Source organism: Amblyomma mixtum, chromosome 7 (assembly GCF_055824585.1).
Source record: "Amblyomma mixtum isolate Tamu chromosome 7, ASM5582458v1, whole genome shotgun sequence".
Taxonomy (NCBI): Eukaryota; Metazoa; Arthropoda; class Arachnida; order Ixodida; family Ixodidae; genus Amblyomma; species Amblyomma mixtum.
The window spans coordinates 21,000,523-21,022,521 of NC_143018.1; the positions used below are offsets into that span (position 1 = coordinate 21,000,523).

Here is a 21,999-nt window from a genome sequence, read left to right on the forward strand (position 1 = left end):
TTCGAGTCAGCAGCCGAGCGCCATAACCACTGAGTCACCGGGGCGGCTAAAATCAGCTTCGCATGTGCCATTATAAAAACTGTTTTATGTTCTGAATGTATAGCACGCAGTTCTGGAGTAATGTAGAACACAGCTGTTACATTTTTCACCGGACCGCTGAAAGAAGACTTGCCAGCTGGGAAAGAAATGAACAACGTTGTCTGACGCTTTTCTTTTTATTTTCTGTAAGCACGACATGCAACTCTCATAAAAATTTGCGAGGACACTTTGGCAACTAAAGTGTTCAGAGGCGAAAGCCGAGGACACCATGCCGTGACCACTTCCGGTGAATGTGACGTCACACCGTTCCTGTGGCTATATTGATAGCCAAATTATAGATCTTTCGGGGATATTAAGTGTAAATTACGCTTAGTTAAACATTTTCCCATCTAATTTGACACAAATCCGACGTTTTTCCGACCATTCTGTGACAATTTTCACTATGCCATGACGACTTCCGGTAGACGTGACGTCACACCGTATCCGTGGCTATATCGACGTCCGCACTGTTTCGACAATTTTCCCTATAACTAATTGACTAATTAATGTACAGTCATCAAACTTGGCTTCTAGGTTCATTTTTTCCTCCTCTATCTGATGGAGCCATTGGTTTTCTTCTTTAGTTCTCGAGTTAAACGCATAGTTTCTTACTATGGTTAAACGTGTGTGACGCGCTTTGTTAACAGACTACAGTATGAAGCCTGTTTCACATGCAAGCGAAAATGCTAGCGAATCCTGCCGCCGTGGCGGAAAAACCTGTTTTGAGTCATTCCTGCGATGAGCGGCCAAGTTTCAACAAGTTGGAAATTTTCGCTGCGACGTGCCGCTCAGTCGCTCATTCGCTTGCATGTGAACCGGCCTTGCGCCATTAAAGGCTTTCCTTACAATTTGCATGGCTTTGCGGCTCTCGCAATCGTTCATGCTTAGAACGTCCGCAATATTATATCATGGCTCTCTGACTGCCTAAGCAGCTGCGTCAGCGGAAGGGAGGGAGCGCGCGTGGATCTGGCGACGTATACGTGGCGACACGCGCGCAGTCCTGCGCTGTTTTCGCGGACGGCCGCTCCAATCATACACAATCCTCACTTATTAAAACCTACGAACTGTGTCTTTTAAGCCGCATGAACAAGAGCGAACGACAGAAACAAAAGCTACGTAATCAACTGTAGCAGCACATCTGCACGGAGTGTGTCCCGGCATAGTTTCGTTTTCTCGCCCTCGGTCTTATGCGCTCGTAAGCCGCCGATTAACGGGGGCAGTAAAGCGATGAAATGCAAAATTCCGCTCTGGCCTGCGTGCGCTCGCCGTTCGGCGCGCGCTAAACGTAAGTTGTCAAAATACCAGCACAAGGTAAAGAGCAATAGCTCGAGGTGACATTCGCGATGTACAGCGCAGGAACGATGCCACTATTGCAGCAGAGTTGTATCGCACGTGTTTCTGCAGGAGCTACAATGCGACTGACTCGCAAAAACGTAGCGGCAGAGAAAACACAGCACCCGGGAACGCTACGACTGGATTGTGCTGCTGTGATGTCTGTTTGACCTCTACATTTGACGGTGCCTTCAATACGGTTTGTTGGGCAGCGCAAAACAATGAGCGCTGAAAATTGTTTTACATGAATGAACCAGTGATATGTATTAAAAGCATGCGGAACACTGTGCTTGACATGGACAAAGGCCTTTACCATACCTATCCAATTAACCGTGTTCTCTGCCAGCGCCGGCCACCTTACAAACAGAGCGCGAAACAACTTGCAAGTAATGTTGGAAGGTGATACAAGTAACACAAAAAGTACTCAAAATGGCGATTACGTACTAGACTAGCTGTAACAACTACATATATACATTGGTCGTTGCACGAGTGTGAGCGTGTGAGATGAGTAACCTTCATCTAACGAAGTTGGTACGAAGGCCTAGTTGCGGGAGGGGTGGAGAATATATAGGACAATTGCCATATTGAGAAACAGCGCGAAAGACGACGGACGGGAAGAGGCGAGTCAAACACAGTGCTGTCTAACAACTCAATTCGTCATAACAACCATTCACAACTATACTCTCCCAGGTTTCCGGACTCCAGAATCGGAAGAGTTTGTATACACATAACGCTCAATGCCTGCCTCGCACGAACATTTACAGAGAAATAGCGGCGTGGGCCGAGGCAAAGCGTCTTTTCGCGGTGTAAAGCTTCAGTTTCAGTTTCAGCTTATTTCCCACAACAAGTACAGGGCATGTACGAGGTGTGGTGAGAGTGACGGGGTAAAAGCTGCGTCAAGGGCAGCTTGAGTGGCCCCGTCTTCATTCACAGGACGTGCCGCGATATATCTTTAGGCGTTTTTTTTTCTCCTCCGCATGGGCGTCCGGAAGGGGGGGCAAGAGGGGGGAGGCGGTTGCCCCCCCCCCCCCCCCCTCCTGGAATTACGGATATTTATGCACTAGTAGAAAACTGCAAAGCTTGATTAGCACGCTTAAGTGATATTAATTTATCGGATTTTGCTTATTGAGTTCAATTCTTTGTTCATTAATAAATTCCAATCTTTGTTCTCTAAGCCTAGCACTAATTTGCTGTTTCTAATTTTTGTTTCATGTGCGCAGTTTAGTCCACAAATAGTTCTTTTTTGGGCCTAACCTACGCCCCCCCCCCCCCCCCCCCCCCCCCCCCCCCCCGGAAAAAGTTCTGCGGACGCCCTTGGCACTCCGTAACCTCAGCTCCACAGTTGGGCGGACGTCCATGTTACACCTTGTACACGTTAGTCGTCGCATGGTCGTCGGCGTTGGTCTCCAGGTTTTCGGTCTTGTCTACGAGAAACTTGTGGAGCGTGGTGTTTTTGGGGCGAGGACGGCCCCATCAGGAGATTCGTGGCTGTGTCGCGGAGTTTAACGTCCCAAAGTGACTCAGGCTATGAGGGACGCCGTAGTGAAGGTCTCCGGAAATTTTGACCACTTGGAGTTCTTTAACGTGCACTGACATTGCACAGCATACGGGCCTCTAGCATTTCGCCTCCACCGAAATGCGAGCGCCGCGGCTGGGATTGAACCAGCGGGCGGGTAAAATGTTAGGTAGGCATGCTGCCTCTGTGGCATTGGTTGTCATAGAAATAAAATAAAGAAATAAAATGCAGTGGGCGCGCAGCGAGGCGGTTCAATGCGGGCAGCGCTATCATGAAACGCATTCCTCGTCAGGGTTAGGAACTAAGCGCTCGTTTAATATTTTTGTGCCCTGCATAATTTTGGCCATGAGGAGATGGAGTAGCAATTCTCATTAGCGACGACATAGAATAATCTTGCCTTGCTGGCCTTACTGATACGGAGACGATTGTGTGCAAGGTTAAACTTGAAAGCTTCGTTGTTGCTATAGACTCAATTTACTGTCTGCCAAAATCTGACCCTCTCCTGCTATTAGAGATTATATTGTTAAATATAGGCTAAATCTGGGCTGTGGATTATAATTCTTTCCTGATTGACTGGCAGGTAAAGCGAAAGTATAAAATCAGGGCAGTGCGCGTCATGCCATTGCAATCGGCATCAAACAAACAACGCAACATTTGCTTGTTTCTCAAATCGTATTACTGCCATATAAGTTAACAAAATCAGACAGTACGATCACCCTATGCAGAAAGAACGCTCGTTCAAAGCACACTATGATAGTCCGATGCTTAATATCAACTTATATACACCGGTGCGCGCACAAGCAGAAGCTGGACACAGTGTTCCAAGTATATTAAAAAGATAATTTTCTGACCCTGATTTGTCTGCAGATGAAGTACTATACTGAAAAAAAGAGCGTAAAAGTATGCAAAAATTTCGCGTAAATAACGCACGCAATGTACAAGATGGGACAGTCCAGTGGTCAGTGACTTCTTGGCAGGCGCAGCTGTGACGGAGGGGACAGTAGACAACGTGTTCACTTTGATACAGTCGTATCAGCTTGCATAGTGAGCGAGCACCGCATGCGCCACGTCTTGAGCCACCTAGTGGACAACGAAATAAGTGAAGCCGTCTTTTGCAGCCTTGTCCTGCTCGGGGATCTCGGAGGCTTTGTACTGGACAGCATGTACGGCTTGCACCCGCCGCGTTTTCAGAGCAGGTGCCTGGCGCAGGCGACGGTGGCGATCTTCTGGGCGAGTATCTCGCTGCTCAGAGGCGTCACGTGCACGTTGGATGAGATGAAGGATGCCCGGAACGGAACGTGAACTTCCAGCCGGATCAGGTTCATATCTGGCTTGTCCATTATGGGTTTGAGGATGTTCCGCAGCATCTCTCGGTACGCTACGCCTGCAATCATAGAAAAAATTCACGGGGTGAAGCACATTTTGGATGTTCTCTCAGATCATGAATGGCAGTTTACCAATATCCCTGAAGAGAAAAGTATACAACAGCTGTATCTTACTGGTACTCAACTACAGGGCGGAAACGTGGAGGCTAACGAAGAGGGTTCAGCTTAAGTTAAGGACAGCGCACCGAGCTATGGAAAGGAAGATGATAGGTGTAACGTAAAGAGACCGCAAGCGGGCAGAGTGGGTGAGGGAACAAACGCGGATTAATGACATCCTGGTCGAAATCATGAGGAAGAAATGGGCTTGGGCAGGGCATGTAAGGCGAAGGCAAGATAACCGCTGGTCCCTAAGAGTAACGGAGTGGATTCCAAGAGAAGGCAAGCGTAGCAGGGGGCGCCAGAAAGTTAGGTAGGCGGATGAGATTAAGAAGTTTGCGGGGATACGGTGGCTGCAGCTGGCAAAAGACGGGGTTAATTGTAGAGACATGGGAGAGGTCCCTGCAGTGGGCGTAGTCAGGCTGATGATGATGATGTTGAGTGAGCGCACAGGCGTGAAGTTTTCACCGCTTACAGTCCAGTTTTGGTTTTAGGTTGTCTGAACGGCGCTCACGAGCAAGGGCCCTTATTTCTATTTTCTCATTCTACAAAATTATTTGTTTTGACACCGCAGAGTTGTTATGGTGTGCCCCGAAGTTATAACCGGCGTTTAATTAAGTACACCAGCGCCGTGGCACTGCGTTTACCTAGAGGCGTGGTGTCCTTGGTAATGTGCCTGGCGAGCTTAATGTGCGCCGAGTGCAGCGGCACTATGTAGTCGTCTGAAGAGCCAAGGAGCACGATGTTCTTGAAATGCGTCAGACCTGCGTGCCGCCGTATGCGAATATTAATACGGTAGCATTACAGTTGTCGTCACATCGAAACCCCGCCGATGTCCCGGACCAAATTCCCTGAGTGGTCGAGACAGTGGTGACGTCACCGGCGTCACGTTACCACCGAAGACCAATCACAGCGCTCCGTCAAATTTGAAAATCCAGCACAACCGAAGAGCTGGGAGGCTGCGACGGTATCGATTTTGCTACTGCAGAAGGAGTGCGTATCAAGCCTGTTTCACATGCAAGCGAAAACGCTAGCGAATCCTGTCGCCGCGGCGCAAAAACCTGTTTTTAGTCATCGCGGTGGTGAGCGGCGAGGTTTCAACAAGTTAGAAACTTTCGCTGCAACGCGCCGCTCAATCGCTCATGCCACTCAGTCGCTTGCATGCATGTAAACCATCCTTTAGACCACCCCACCATCGACGCAGCCGAATATGCCACGCGTTTCATTTGGATCTCTGTAGCCACACATATGCGTGGGCGAAAAGTACGACCCGATCACCAAGCAGGCAGCAGATAAGCAGCTCACAAACTGGTTATGCTTTCTGGCCACACATGCGGCAGCAGGGACGACAGGGGATAATGCACCGCGTCCAACATTGAGGTTTTTAACTGGTCAAGCCATAATGTATGCCGTAAAAACCAAAATGCAGGAACAATGGAGCTAGGTAAAGTGAATAAACATGCAGTGCGGCAGAAATGAATGATTTTGTGACACCAGTTCTGCCTGTGTTTGCTACCATCACATCTCCTTGCTACCATCACATCACCATACTGAGCGGGTCTTCGCGGTGCATAGATCAGAAACACGACGAAAGGTGGCAATGGCATGCTTAGGGCACCTGTGTGCTTGCTGAGACGGTAGAGGTACGTCTTGCGGATATCCGAGCTGTCACAGAGCATCATTTGCCTCAGCGACTCGGTGTATTCGTATCGCTGGAGGTACCAGGTGCCTGGGAAACATTGCATAACGAAAAATTATAAAGCCAGGTTGTAAAAGTTGTACGAGTACGTAAGTGAACCGCCGACGTGCGTCCGACTAAACAAGCGAAGCTCATCTTCGAAGAGCATAGAGCACTTAAACGTATTTGCAAGAGCGATCACGAAGTGTTCCTTCCGGCAAGGTAAGCATATGTGTAGCAAAGAGACAACGGACTCAAGAAGCTCGCCAGAATATCAGGTAAATGAGGTTGATGTCGGCTATGGAGGAAGGTCGAAATACCAGCAAGGAGTCTGATGACACTTCCTTCAAGGTCGCAAGAAGGCAGCATCGCCATCTTGAAGTGCGTGTTCTTCATCATCCTTGTGATGAGATTTTTTGGGTTTTGTTTCCAGATAGTCGCCATTCTTACACACAAGGCTGGCTTCCCATGAAACGGCGCAGTTTCTGCGGCTGGTTCACCCCAACTTGCTCGCCGGTTTAAAGGGGTGGAGACACCAAATTTTGAAGCTATAAAAAGCCTGCTATTGGATTCCTATGTATGCAAGGGCGCTCACAGCCAGATGTTGGACGCAACAAACGTTTAAAAAATATTTTAATTCGCTTCCAAAGATTACCTAAATGCTCACTCTCACAATCTAGACCCATCGCTAGCGCCATAAACCATGACGTCACAAGGGGTAAAGAAAAATTAAAGTTTTAGTGACGTCATACCAAAATACAGTGACGTACGATGAGCGGGGCACAGCCGCGTGAGCGCAGTCGACGCACCTGCGAGCCACGTTTGCTGCTAACCGCTACTCGCTCGGTTTGCGGCGCGCTGTTGCGAACAGCGTCGCAACGTCCGATCGCAGCTCGTCGCCTGCGTCCGGCCTGCTAGATGTCAACGGCGGGCCGCTCGCGGCAAACGCAACGACGGGAAGCGGCAGCATCATGACGACATATAGGGCGCACTCATTGGAGCCGGGCGGCCTGCGCCAGTCTTCGTGCCGACCGCAGGCATCTGAAGAACGCGATAGTATTGTTTGTTCACGTTCATAGCAAACCCTGGGATATATGAATATCAAAAATGCATCGTTTCTGACGATCGTTGGCAAATACCGAGTTCCTGGTAGCAGTGATGACTGCGATGCAAGCAAATTTCATCCCATAGCCGGTTCTGTGCTGCTGCTACCTGGTGCGGTTCGCCTGCCGTCTGCTAGCTCTGTTGCTGAAGATGTCGTGGAAATCGAACATATATTTTATTATGGGACGAGTTCACAGTAAAGGGGTGCCGAGCGGAGCACGTTTCTGAGCGCTGGCCAGTCCCGAAGCGCCCTCAGCTGCGGAGTCAGTCAATGCGAAAGCAGCTAGGCCTAGCGACGACTAGGGCAGTCTAGGACCAGCGCGCAGGTCGTCGGCCGGCGTTGCCGCAGGCAGTGTCGCTGCCGAAAGGTCCACTTTTAGCACAGTCATGCTGTCGTATCTCGAATCTAGAAAGCATCCTTTCTGGTAGCATGGCTGTTTTGTATTTCCTTGTGCGGACGTGAAGTACGCCGAGTCTGCCGGCCGGTAGGTCAGCCTGGATACCGTCTGCCGACGTCATAAAAGCGAGCTAAAGAGTGTTCTTGACGTAAATAATAAACCATGGGACAAGAAATGTGAAAAAAGTGCCATTTTTGAGGATCGCTGACCAATACTGAGCTGCTAGTAGAGGTAACAACTGTGATATGAGCAAATTTCTCACAACCGCGCCTAGCAGCTGCCGCTGGCGCGACGTTGGGGTCCGGCTAGCCTGGCGCCCGCTCGCTCCGCTGCCGAAGGCGTAGAGGAGATTGACCATACTAATATTTTATTGTGAGATGATTCTGTTAACACTACAGCTATTTGTGAAAAGTAGGCCTTTTATTATAGCGCAGGCGACTTCCGAAGTGCCGGCCGCTTGCTAAACAGGCTATAGGCCTAGCGACGACCACGGCAGCCAGGCAGCAGCAGAGCTCGTCGCCCGGAGCGCCCGCGAGCGGTGCCGTTGCCGAAAGCTCCCAACATAAGCAGACATGCTTTGTCGCTGCTCGAGTATAGCTGGCAGTTCTGATAACAAGGCGATCTTGTCTTTTCTTGTGATATTTGTACACCATCCCAAGCAGCGCTCAGGTACTGCTGCACGGCAGCGAAGTGTGACACCGCGGTTGTGGGCGCAGCTTGGGTAGAGCGGCGCAGCGATGCTTACTGGCATTTTGCAAAGTGTTTCGCATCCTCACGCGAACCCGCGAAGGCGATATTAGCGCGCGAACAAAACAAAAATTGACGTCCTCACTCATTGGAATGAGATCTGTCAGAATCCGAGCTGCTGGGACTAGACATGCAGTTGTTTGCTTTCATGCGCTGGTCAGCACGTGTGTGAGAAAGCAGACGATGCAGCAGTAGGTGCGTCACAACTTTTGTGGGCCCACGTGACCAAGCGAAGCAGTTGATCTTCCCCCTCTGTGACGTCACTGTACAACTCGGCGTTTCGAAACCGAAACCGAAAATCGTTCACCTAAAAATGCTATAATAAATTATTCACTGTGAATATATGAATCTTTTAGTGTGTATCATGCTTCCTGGAGCCATAAGAAACGTTTGAAACTAAGAACGCGCGAACCACAAATTTGGTGTCTCCACCCCTTTAAGTAAATAGTTAATATACCCGCAGAACGTTTCTGTGGTGCATTCGGAGTGCAGTCTAAACAGAAAGGAGTTAAAAGGGAGTAAAATGTCCTCTAGCGCACACCCTTTTATAAAAGGCAGTGCTCTAAAGGACATTACTCCCTTTTTACACCCATACTGCCCATACGCTCGTATAAGCGTATTCGTGTTCAGAGTATGGGAAGAGCCCCACTCCCGTCTTCCATACGGGACGAAGAATGCTTGGCGACTGTGGCACTAACCTTATGGAACGAAATATACCGATTACAGTGCTCTGTTTAAACATTGTGTTCTTATACATTCTTTCTTGCTTTTGCATTTTCTCTGATGTAATTTCGCTCAGGTACCATTTAACTGAGCGACACACCAACTGTCAAATTATGTTTTTCACAGGAGATAATTACTGCCATACCTTTTTGCCCAAAAGTGGATTGGATTAACCGGGATAATTAACACTTTCCTCCTCAAGATACAGCCCATATGTCGGCCCTCGTGGACAATAACATCACTGACCAGACAGCGAGCGGAAGCTTTTCCAGTTTCTACTCACAAGGATGCAGACGATAGTACTATTTGTCATTGGAATGGAGAGCCCCAGGGGATTCCAAATATCTAATTCGTCTTATGATGCCTCATTAATTACTCAGTTAAAAGCGATTAAACATAGTCATGTGACTAGTTAATTATGACGTCACCGAATCAGTGACGTCATCAAACTCCAATTCGATATACTAATGACGTCACCAATCAATCACAAATTGGGTTGCTATATCGATTTACTACGGGGGCCGACAAATTGAATTCCTCGGTCTGAAAATTTCACGCCGAAGGGAGGTGGTAGCAGACCCCAAAAAATCGACAAACGTGATGAATAAGAGATAACGCTCTTAAAAGAGAATACTGCGCAACCGATGAAGGAGACAGCGTATATAGATGCTTGCCGATGTTGATCACAAGGGAGGTGTTGAAGACGGTGCCCATGTGCGGTCCGCTCAGCGACAGGAAGGTGTGCATTAAGCAGAGCAGTGGCTGCAGCGGGGCTTTCGTCAGCGCTGCCCGGATGATGACGTTGCCCATCGAGAAGCCGATGAAGCTGGACGGCAGCAGAGAAGAAGTATGAACATTGCAGGAGCGATTACCAAGAACCCTTTCCCGGTAAAAAAAACATGGTACCTCGCTCCGTCTCCTGAGCACCAAAATTTCAAGAAATGTCTGGATTTTTAACCCTAGTTTCGTATCACTGAACAGGTACACTGTTAGCAAAAAAAAACACCCAAAAGGGAGTAAACGGGTCTAACGCACACCCAAAAGGTTTTTTTACTCTATATGTATGGTGTTTTATTTACTCCCTTATATAAGGGAGTTATTAAGAAGAAAAAAGGGAGTAAATTTTTACTCCCTTATAGAAACGGAGCCCGAAAATGGCGTGATGTTTATAGTTCATTTATCCTCATTCAGGCTCATTCTTACAATGAGTGCGGTGGAAACGGGCTGTAGCTCTGCGGGCCGCCGGCAACCCAACTTGGGAAACTGCGCTGCCGTAATGTAACTCCGCGTCTCGCATTTTATTCGCCGTCTGCAAGCCCAGCGGCGGAGTAGGCGGCAGGAGTCGTCTGCTTGTCGTCTCCATTTGGTGTACGAGGTCGTTTGGTTGGCCGTATTTGTAGATAAAGGAATGTAACATTAAATCAATAGTTCAAAACTGAGAAGGAGTCGCTGAGTAGTTTTCACGGTCATGCACCACGCTATATTTGACTAAAAACCAGAGCAGAAAAGTTGAAAACACCCCTGATGGTAGTTTGGAATGGCCGTGTTTGCTTCCATATTGTAACGTGGCGGCCAGCCGAAGAATGAGGCGTGGTGAACGATGGAGAAGAGATGATTTAATGGCTGCTGGCCTAGCGCGAGCGCTGCGTCCCGCGCCACTGCCAGCTTCGTCTTCGTCACACTACCCGGGGCCACCGAGCGATCGTCCCGATCGTCCCGATCGGTGACGAACAGACGCGCGAAATGGCGATGGTCTTGAGTGGAGGGTTGAACAGTATGTAGAAGATGGTGCAGTGCTGGCCGCCACGATGAGAAAGATGAGAGAATGAGTCCCGGTCCACGAAGCATCCGGGCCGTAGGGTGCCAGGAGCTGACGGCCGAGGCCCTTGGACGCACCGAACGGCAGGGGCAGGTGTCCTTATGTGTGGGCAGGGTCTTCGGTCGGTCGGGTCCCGGGTCATGTGGGTCTTGGGTCGGTCGGGTCTTTAAGGTCGCTGTCTTCAGTGCATCGTGTCCTGTGGTCCGGGCGGGGGACGGGGCTGGGGTGAGCGGCGAGGTCGGTTCAGGTCGGGCGGGCTGGCGCACGGCCGGGCGGCGCGGACCAGACACTCACGGCCGACGTCCACGGCAGGCGCAGGACACCGAAGCTGCGGGACCAGGATGGCGATGAAGGGACCCCAGCACCTCACACCAAATGTAACGTGGCGGCCAGCCGAAGAATGAGGCGTGGTGAACGATGGAGAAGAGATGATTTTAATGGCTGGTGGCCTAGCGCGAGCGCTGCGTCCCGCGCCACTGCCAGCTTCGTCTTCGTCACAATATTCACTTCATTAAGGCTTGGCTTTTCAATATTGCTGAGGAAAAATGTAGCCTCATGAGCTCAATCAAGAGTGCAGGGTTGACACTATGTTCTACCACAGTTCCATGTTCATGCAACACATAATCTGCTGCAACACATTGCGAGAACCACACTGAAAAAAGCCTGTGAGAATTAGGTCTAAGCGGGGGCTGTAACGCGGTGGCGACACAAACAAAGGAAAGTTAGGTATGGTTGGAGCACTGGAGGCTTCACAGGAGCGATTCAATTATGAACCGTACAGTAGCGGAAAATGGCGACAAGCCGATATCTTGTACCCCAGCAGGCGCCCGTGAAGGAGCAGAAGTGAACGGAGGTTCAGAGACGATGGTAACCAAGCGGTCTTCACTCACCGCCATTATCAGACGACTGACCAGAAGCAGACGAGACGCTAGGTGGCGGGGCGGATTGCACAAAATGGTGTTTTTTTACTCCATTTCGGCACTGGTGGAGTATTTGGCACAATTAACTCCCTTTCTGGACTGGAGTAAATGCTGGTAAGTCCTCATTTTAACTCCATTATTCCCTCATGGGAGTAAAATGGAGGAGAGTCCACCTTTTTACTCCCCACTCATGGAGTAAATGTTTTCACAAATGGAGTAAAGGATGGCCGCCACCATTTTTACTCCCTTTCGGGTATAGTTTTGTTTACAGTGTATGATAAGAGACAGGGATTCCGGTCCACAGTGAACGTTTTTTGCGCAGGATCGAAGTGAGTGAACATGCACATGTCCTCGCGTGAGAGTTCTGTGCTTGTTTAGCTGGACAGAGAGATCTGTGTTAATTGTACAAGCTTCAAGCCTAAAAAAGGCTTAAGGAAAGAGAAAGGCAAGGCTGGCTCTAAAACGCAGGTGTGCTTACCGTAAAAAAAAAAATATTACTTTCGTCATCAAGTGGATGAAGGGCCCAACTTCATTCACTTATTTTAGCCCAACGGCGCCTTTGTGCCTTGACACTAAGGTGATTTCTTTTTAGTTTTATAGCTAATAATCCCCTACAGACATGCGTAAAAGCTATTAGCGATTAACTGCTCCCATGTATACCGTAGGAAGATGCATTTTAGTGGCTTTCAGCGGAACGTGTCTCCAAAAACAGGGCCCGTTTGCACAAAACAACCGTGTTAATGGCGGTCCCACTCTGACGGTGAGCGGGAACCATTTTTGGTGATATTTGTACGTCGACTGTACCTCGCTCGTTCGCTTCATAAATATGGTTCAGATATCTCCGAAAAGCTAGTTTTCTCTGCTTTCAAAAGATGCATTTGGTTTAACGATAGCTGCAAATTTGTTTCAACTGTAAAAGAAAACGCAAAGGTGAAAACTGGCAGTTGAGCTCAACTTGTCTCAGGAAATGCAAAATTGTGAAAAACCACTTGCACCTAGAAAAACATCTTTCGAGATGCTTTGAGATCTGATGCTAGTGAACGTTTTTAAGCATTTAGAAGTACGTGTATAGGTTAGTTTATTAGCCACGCATGTTTGAAAAGCATAGAAAACAGAACAATGTAATCTGCAATAACTTTTGGGATATGCATTGCACTGCGACGACTTTTCGTACAGTTAGAGATCGTCTAATCGCTCTTCCATTCTGAGAATTTCAGCCTTTTGCCTTGTTTAGTTTAAAAGTTATTACTGATCAAAGTTAGCGTTTTTTCGAAATAGTTAAAAACGGAATGCAATACTGTTCAGGTAACCAGCACGTGGCAGTTCTGAGATTTTGCGTGAAGAAACTTAATACTTCGCTCTACGCGGCTAAGCATCGCCTTTACTCTACGGCTTTTGGGGAATGTGCAATGTCTAGTTGATTTTAGCTACCTTTTTTGCTCTCCTTATGAAGGGCACAAGCTCTTGAAACGTTCCGCGGCTTCTTTTTTTCTGCCAAATATACTCTTAAAATGTCGGTCTCTCATTCTTTTAATCAACTAGTAACGATTACCAACAACAAAGCCCACAAAATACAAATAATAATAGCAATAACGCAGGGACATGCGCTAAATGTAGACAAATGTAGTAAGTAGCGCCATCTACACCAACGCACGTGTACTAAATAATCACAGTTCAAAAAAATATCGAGTGTGGCGCTGCTAAACATTTAAAATCAGGAGGTGTTCACGAAAGGGAACGATATCTCTACGATGTTTGCACGTTTCCCTCCATTTTGCCCTCTGTAGTGTGTGTCGAACTTCCAAGCAGATTTCCGCCATATTGCTGTGCTGGATTGTTTTGTAGCGTAAAGCCACACTACGCGGGTCAGAGCCGAGTTTTGCGTGTGTGTGTGTGTGTGTGCGCGCCGCCCGTTCTGCGCATGCGCGAAAACCGCGTGACGTCACGAGAGGCGCAGGTGTGTCGCCTCCTCGCCACAGCCGGTGTGCGCTCCTCTCCGACGCTAGCCGGAGCAGCGCTTCCTCAAGGAGGCGCTGGCCTTCCGTCCGATTACGATAACATCTGTTATGTACAGGCTGGCAATGCAGGCGGTGAAATTAAAAATGCAGTCATGGGTAGAAGGGAATAGGATACTCGGAGAACTTCAGAATGGGTTCAGAAGGGGTAGGCGGTTAGATGATAGCCTGTTCGTGCTTACCCAATGCATAGAAATAGCTAAGGCGGAAAATAGACCTCTGTTTATAGCCTTTCTAGACATAAGCGGTGCATACGATAACGTGAACAGGGAACTCCTGTGGAGCATATTGAAAGATTTAGGTATTGGTGATGAGGTAATTGATTTTCTACAGGAAATCTACCGAGATAATGAAGTTGAAATTACATGGGAAGGGAAAAAAAGTACCACAACTGTAGGGGTGCACAAAGGATTAAGGCAAGGTTGCCCTCTATCACCGCTGCTGTTCATGCTTTACGTGATAAATATGGAAAGAAGGCTAGAAGAAAGTAATCTGGGTTATAATCTATCGTACAGATTAGGCGGAAATGTAGTTGAGCAGCGACTCCCGGGTTTAATGTATGCGGACGATATTGTACTGTTAGCAGATAGCCAGGAAGATTTACAAACTTTGGTTAATTGCTGTGGAGACGAAGGAGACGCTCTAGGATTCAGTTTTAGCGCAACTAAATCAGGTGTGATGATTTTTAACGATACAACTGATCAGGTGCTTACAATACAAGGCCACGAAATACCCAAAGTGGCCGAATACAAATACCTCGGGATATGGCTAAACGAAGGGCAGATATACACGGAAAAGCATGAACAGGCTCTTAGGGCAAAAGGACGAAGAGACGCCGGGATAATGAAACATAGGGCATTATGGGGGTACAACAAATATGAAGTACTAAGAGGTATTTGGAAAGGAATAATGGTGCCGGGACTTACTTTCGGCAATGCGGTTCTGTGCTTAAGGGCAGAAGTTCAGTCGAGATTAGACGTAAATCAGAGAGCTGTTGGAAGATTAGCACTAGGTGCCCACGGCAAAACCACAAACGAGGCAGTACAAGGGGATATGGGCTGGACATCGTTCGAAGCACGGGAAGCTAAGAGTAAAATACTATATGAAGCCTGAGGAAATTGGACGATAACAGATGGGCAGCTAAGGTATTTAAATATTTATACAGAAAGAACGTTGACTCACAGTGGCGGAAAAGAACTAGAAAACTAACCAGTAAATATGCCGGTCATGAGGACGGAGAAAGAAAGAGCATTAAACGACAGGTTAAAAACGCGGAAGTTAAAAATTGGATGAATTCAATGGAAAAGAAACACAGTGTAGAACTATATCGATTCTGGAAAAGGCAGATCAGGAAAGAATTTTTCTATGATAACTCAAGAGGCAGTGCCCTACTTTTTGAAGGTAGATCTGGGTGTCTTAGAACGCGCAGCTACAAAAAGAAATTTAACGAAGAAGATGACACATGTGCAGTGTGTGGTAGATCTGTGGAAACAATTGAACACCTCATAATAAAATGTGATGGTATCCATCCGGATGTCGATGCAGGCACAGTCACTCTTTCTGAGGCCCTAGGGTTTAAAGATAACAATGGTCATGTAAATAAATCTGCAGTGGAAGTCAGCAAAAAGCGATTGGAGGATTGGTGGCTGAAAAGCAGAGATGTGGCATCAGGTTAGAATAGTAGGAAACCGTAGGCAAAGTTGATGGAGAATCTTAATGAGAATTGCCAACACAGTAAACAAAAAAAAAATAATAAATAAAGAAAAGCTGAGCATGGTGGCAATTGCCACCACCCCGTTTCAAAGGGGGCGCTCCTATCCATCCATCCATCCATCCATTTACGACAGTTGCGCCGCGCGCTACTGCGCATGCGCGAGGAGGGTGCGCGGAGAAAAGACGGCCGCGCTCGACATGTAAGCTCTGGTAAGCTAACGAGAGTCGAGCCGCTGCCAAACGGCGCAGAAGACTGGAAAATTTAAATTCTTCCGATCCCGAGGTTGTCGCCTGGCAATTCGCCGTCGAGCAGCGTATGAGCAATCGAGCCAAGGCGAAACGTGCGGCCGAAACACCGGAGCGCTTTACGCTACGTATATCCAGGCATAGCAGAGCTAAGCCACTGCCAATTTTTTTTTCACCTGACGCTACGAAACGCATTCAGGGCGTCGTATTATTTTTCGAGGGCAGCTTTGGGATTGCTAAAGCGACAGGAAAGGGAAAGAGACAGGCTTTCGCTTTGTGCTGCCGGTTGTTCGTTGCTCCGGCTAGCGCTGTGGAGGGGAAGTTGGAGAGCACTCGATTCGCCTGCACTCACTGCACCAGTTCGGCAAAGTTCTGCGGCAGCGGTGGTGCGGCGGGTGTGTACCGCTAGTTCCGGCACTTTGAGCGCAGTTTGGCACTGTCTGCTTCCAAAACGGATGGTCGAGTGCAGGCCTGGTTGTCGCTTGCCTTTGAGATGAGTGAATTGCAGCCAGCTGTTTACAGCCTACATCAGCGGCTGCCAACATCTCGTATCTCATGAAGAAATGTTCAAACAGCGCATCACAATAACATGTTGCCATGAACCAGCCTCGATCCGTTTCTTTGGAGAACTCGAGCAGCTTTCTAGCTTGTCGACGAGTGAAAGTTACTTGAGTCTCCACCGTTTATCACAACCCGCAAACCATCATCTGCTTCCATGGCGGCTGCAGCTGCATTATTTCAGCACTAACCACGGAGCAGATGCCGTTTTCCTGAACTAGACTCGCACTTCTTTCAAACGAATGCCGTGGTTCAGAGGGCGCCATGTTCCACCGCTGAAATGAATCCATGTGGCATATAAGTCGGGTACAACTCAAGAACGAAGCAGCACATGCCCATCAAAGGAGACCGCCCAGCCAAGCGCGTCGACCGAACAGTTTTCTGTTCGGTCTCCACCGGTGCGCCGCGACAGCACCGGTGGAGACTGAAGCCGCCACGACCGTCTGATGCCGAACATGACCCACCGAGAGCACTCAGCGCTTTTGCGCAGAAAAAAACGCTCTCGCGCGGACATATGCGAAAGAGGCGCCCCAGCTCCCTCCCCCATGTAGTGGCCAGTGCAGCTGAGACAATAGACGGGGGCGCCACACCTACTGCTTCCTACCACACCTACCTCTCCTTCCTCCCTGTCTTTTCACACTTTTATTTCTCTCCTACCTGTCAGCTCGTTATCCCTTTCCTTACTGGTGCCCCTGCTCAGGTGCTCCTAGAGACGATGGCAGATGCGGCAGACGATGGAAGGGGAGGTGAATGCGAACCTGTTATTCGCTTGCGCCGTAGCGCCTCCGAGGCAGCCGTGCATGCCGCAATCTTCCAGGCTGCCACTGCCCTGTCCCGCTGCACCGCTCGACGCTTGGTGCCGCTGCTAATGAACCGGTCTCGACTCGCTAAAATCGAGTTCATGTAAACACGCAGTCGTCAAGTTGGGCTGACCTTTCTCAACTCGATCTCCTGGCTAGACCCGCCGAAGTCGGGTTCATGTACACGAGGCTATAGTTGCCAGACAATAGATGGTGGGAAAATAGCAGCTGCTCCTTCAGTTTCCAGGTACGCGCGAGTTGACCCGCACGCATACACACCCACGCGCGCGCGCTTTTTCCATCTTTGATTCAACCCAAATCGGGGCAAATCGACGCAAGGCGAGAAAGATATACATTTCAGCACGCGATGGAAAATTCTGGATGAAATAAGCAACCTAATGATGTAAACTGGATGCAAGAAAGACGTACGTCTTGAAGCCATAGGAAGCATAAGAGGGTTCTCACACACTTTCCACCCTCGCCGTTCGATGACGTTCTACGTCACAACAGCGTTTACTCAGGACGTGCTACGTCCGCCGCTTGAGAGCGTGAGGTGGCGCTGGTGAACACTCTGAAGGTTAGGTTATTTGTAAACATAAATACCCCCGAAAGCAGAAGACTTGACAGCCGTCGCCGTAGCTCAGCGGTAGAGCACCGGACGCGTAATTCGGAGGTCGTGGGTTCGGTTCCCACCGGCGGCGTGTGGTTGTTTTTTCTTCTGCTTTTCTAATCAATTAGCTTTAAGCGATAACATATTCAGTAATATTCTAAATCGAACAACCGCACAAAACAAATAAATAAGATTAAAAATCCCCTGTGTCCCTTGGTTTCTGTGGCTGTTGGCTCCTCTCATAAATAAGAGCACGCAGTTGAGGGTCCAAACGGGAGAGGGGAGGGGGTCGCCCTAAGTGCCTACAGAACTATCGCTTTGTAGCCGACCCCTTTTTTTTAGCAGCGTTCTTGCACCCCTCCCCCCCCCCCCCCCCCCCCCTTTTCTTCGTACAATGTTTAGACTGAGTCTGCCTCGTGAATGGTATGCATCTGTACTGCATTTTTGTGAACCTTGGCAAAATTCTGTCTAAGTTGATCGGCATTGGTTGCAAGGTGCCGCCGCATGTATACGGCGAATATTTTCTTCTGAGGTGAACACATTCCGACACCCTGCGGTGCTAACCCTCTCAATACCAATTCACGTCTCTTGCGCAATGTCGATTCAGCTCAAGGGTAAACAGAAATTGACAATTGCCCACTTCTATCTGCCTTTTTCTTTACCAACCATAGTTTCTAAGGTTGGACAGGCATCCGCCGAGTGTTGACTAAATTGTATAGCTGTCTTTGTTATAGTTTTCTTATCATAGATGTAATATCATTTGATAAAAAATATATATATATTTTAAGTGCTAGAATTGGCAGGTTACAATCTAGACCAGGTGTGTTCCGACTACTACTAATATTACTATGCATCAACAGTGACGAAATGATTGCACGCGCAAAAGACGAGGGCAGGCAGAAGGAAGGACACAAGAAAGGAACCGATTTCAACTATAAGGTTCATTGAAAAACAAAAAACAAAAACGCTAGAAATATATACATGAGACATAAGCATAAATAATTTGCTTGATATCACGCCTTTCTTATTTTTGGCGTCCGCTTTCTCCTTTCGCTTACTTAGTAATTTGCGCTGTGCAATTATGTCGACAATTATCACTAACTCTCCCAAGTTTCCACTGTATTGACATTGTGCCTTTTGCTGTGCCGGCTGGACAGCATTATTTTTTTTTCTTTTTCTTTGCTCCCACTGATATATGTCATGACAGATAAAACACAAGAACGAAACGGCACATACCCTCAAAGGAGGCCCTCCAGATAGTAACATCCACGGTACAGCTTTCTGTGGCTACTCAACCAACGGAAGGAAACTGTCCTTTGTTCCCGTGCTGGGCATCCTTATCCCGAACAAGGATCACCCCACCTCGGACACCGTTTGGACAAAGACGGTACCCTCTTTGTCCCGGCTCTCCAACTTTTTCCCTTCATCCTTCCGGAACCATAGACCGAATAAAGGAAGCCCCACTCGCTTTGGCTTTGGCAAGGGACAGGCAGAGAAAGAAGCATGCCGAACCACCCCAGCCAACACCTCCCCCCACGCACGACGGGGACTAGCAGCCGGGTTTGCCATGGTTCGTTTGTAATCCTCTGAAGGCAGGCGCAGCAACAAAAGATAAGTCTTCACGCAGCGCGGGTCAAGAAAGGACAGGACACGTATCTCAACATCTCAACCAAAACCAGTCTGGGGTCGCTCGGGGCCAAGACGGGTAGACACTTTCTCAGTGATGGATCAGTGTCGTAGCCTGGTGGCAGAATCTGAACTACTCGCAAGATGGCGGCAGTGGAACCGCCACCTTAAATGCAGCCCGGTTCCGAATGTAGTCTACATTGCGGTCTACAATAAGACTGGACATCTGTGCCGAATTAATGCCCTAGAACGAACGGAACTAGATTTAGAGCGGCATATTTTCATTCATTTCATTTATTGTACCGCTCAGGCCCAGTGGCATTACAGAGGGGGAGTGGAAAAACACAAGAATAAGATTCGAAAATACAGCAAAGAGACAGATTTAAATAAAACCTGAGTATACAATGCTAGCTATAGCTTCACGGAATATCTCATAATTATTGATGTCGGCAATATCTATGGGAAGCTGATTCCAGTCACGCGAGGTACGCAGCAAAAATGACTGGGAAAAATATTTGGTGTTAGAAGAAACTAAACCGACTATTTGATTATGGTCAGTACGATGGGATACATAAGATGGCTGTGGGATAAGGCGATCGCGCAGGATGATGGTACAACTTGTGAAATAATGCGATACGAGACACTTTTCGACGAAGTGATAGCGATGGAAGAGAAAGGCTAGACTTCATAGCAGTTATGCTTGCAGTGCGATTGTAATTAGTGAAGATGAAACGCGCAGAGTTATTCTGAACCATCAAAAGGAGGGTCCCAGACTGATGATGCATACTCCAGTTTGGAACGAATTAGTGTTTAATATAGCAAACGTTTCACAGAAGAAGGAACGTTGAAGAAATGGAGACGTAAGTAACCTAGCATGCGATTAGCGTTGTTTATTATGTGCTCAATATGAAGAGACCAGCTTAGGGAAGTGATATGAACGCCAAGGTACTTATATGATATTGCACACTTAAAGGGACCCTGAAATGGTTTCTTCAATCATATTTTATTGCAACAACTCTGTAGAGGTGGTCTCTGCGAGTATTCAAGTCTGATTCAGAAAGCTGCGCGTGGAACCAATAATTTACCAACAATTTTTCAAACTTGCCGCTCACAGCCGATTAGGGCGACACCTCACCGCGCGTTTTTACCCGCCCGTACCACTTGACGTAAACTGGGCAGCCTTGGCCATGCACTGGGCGACCCTTCTCATTGGCTCTGCCCATTGACGTCACGCGCAATTTTTGCAATATTTCATTTGAAACTGAGCACTGATGCTCCTTGAAATACTATTTTATTGATTGCTTATTATTTTTATAAACACACGTATACAGAGGTAAGAATCCAGCGCATTTCTTGAAATTAAAGTGGTACTTCCGGTAAAGAAGGAAATCCGTCTGCTCACAAAAGCATGTGTTCTCGTCGAATCTTGGCGCCCGCCTATGCGAATTTCCTAGCTGCGCAGACGAGTCCCTGCTATAGTGTACTAGAATTATATATATCGCTGCTGTCGTCGCCCTGTGGGTCTCGGTATGGCGTGTACTGAAAGGCTCGAGGCCCATCTCAGCGGTGGCAGCACGCAGCCGCGCTTCGAGCTCCGGATCCATGCCGTTCGAGCAGCAATCAGGAGACACATGTGCGAAAACTTGGACGGCGTGCCGCACCGATCGTCATCAGAAAGACTGCCAGCTGTACTCGAGCAGCTACAAAGCATGCCTGCTTATGTTGGGAGCTTTCGGCAACGGCACCGCTCGCGGGCTCTTCGAGCGACGAGATCTGCTGCTGCCTGGCTGCCGTGGTCGTCGCTAGGCCTATAGCTCGTTTCGCGTCAAACCGGAGCGGCCGGCGCTTCGGAAGTCGCCTGAGCTATAATAAAAGGCTTACTCTACACATCGCTTTACAGTCAACAGCATCATCTCACAGTAAAGTAATAGTATGGTCACTTTCCGCGACGCCTTCAGCCGCGAAGCGAGCGGGCGCCAGGCGAGCCGGACCCCAACGTCAGGCCAGCGGCAGCTCAAGGCGTTTGTGGCCAGAAATTTGCTCGTATCACAGTTGTTACCTTTACCAGCAGCTCAGTATTGGTCAGCGATCCTCAAAAATGACACATTTTTCACATTTCTCGGCCTAGGGTTTATTATTTACGTCAAGAACACTCTTTAGCTCATTTTTTATGACGCCGGCAGACCTGATCCAGGCCGGTCGGCCGGCCGGCATGCTCGGCGTAGTACTTGACGTTCGCACAAGGAAATACAAAACAGCCATTCTACCAGAGATGATGCTTCCTAGATTCGAGCAACGACAACATGTCTGTTCAAAAGTGGATCTTTCGGCAACGACACCGACTGCGGCAACGCCGGGCGACGAACTGCGCGCTGGTCCCAGGCTGCCCTAGTCGTCTCTAGGCCTAATGGTTTCGCATCGAAGTCGCGGCTGACGGCGCTTCAGAAGTCGCTTGCGCTATATCAAAATGCCTACTCTTCACATCGCTTTACTGCGAACTCTTCCCATAATAGAATATATATTCGATTTCCACGACGCCTTCAGCAACGGAGCTAGCAGGCGGCAGGCGAAGCGCCGCAGCAGCACCAAAGCGGCTATGGGATGAAATTTGCTAGTATCGCATTCATCACTTTTA

General features: G+C 48.4%; 2 protein-coding genes across 2 annotated transcripts in view; both read right to left on the reverse strand.

Annotated features, from left to right (window-relative positions):
* Positions 1-21,999, reverse strand: part of DCP1 (decapping mRNA 1) — a 174,514-nt gene that overhangs the window by 33,665 nt on the left and 118,850 nt on the right. The window lies entirely within an intron of this gene.
* Positions 3,828-6,484, reverse strand: LOC149335190 (protein FAM135A-like). Its single transcript, XM_089553594.1, has 4 exons — positions 6,406-6,484; positions 6,026-6,136; positions 5,055-5,171; positions 3,828-4,310 (listed from the first exon to the last, which is right to left on the reverse strand). Exons 1-4 carry the CDS (start codon positions 6,482-6,484, stop codon positions 4,114-4,116), a joined length of 504 nt encoding a protein of 167 aa, XP_089409720.1. The 3' UTR covers positions 3,828-4,113.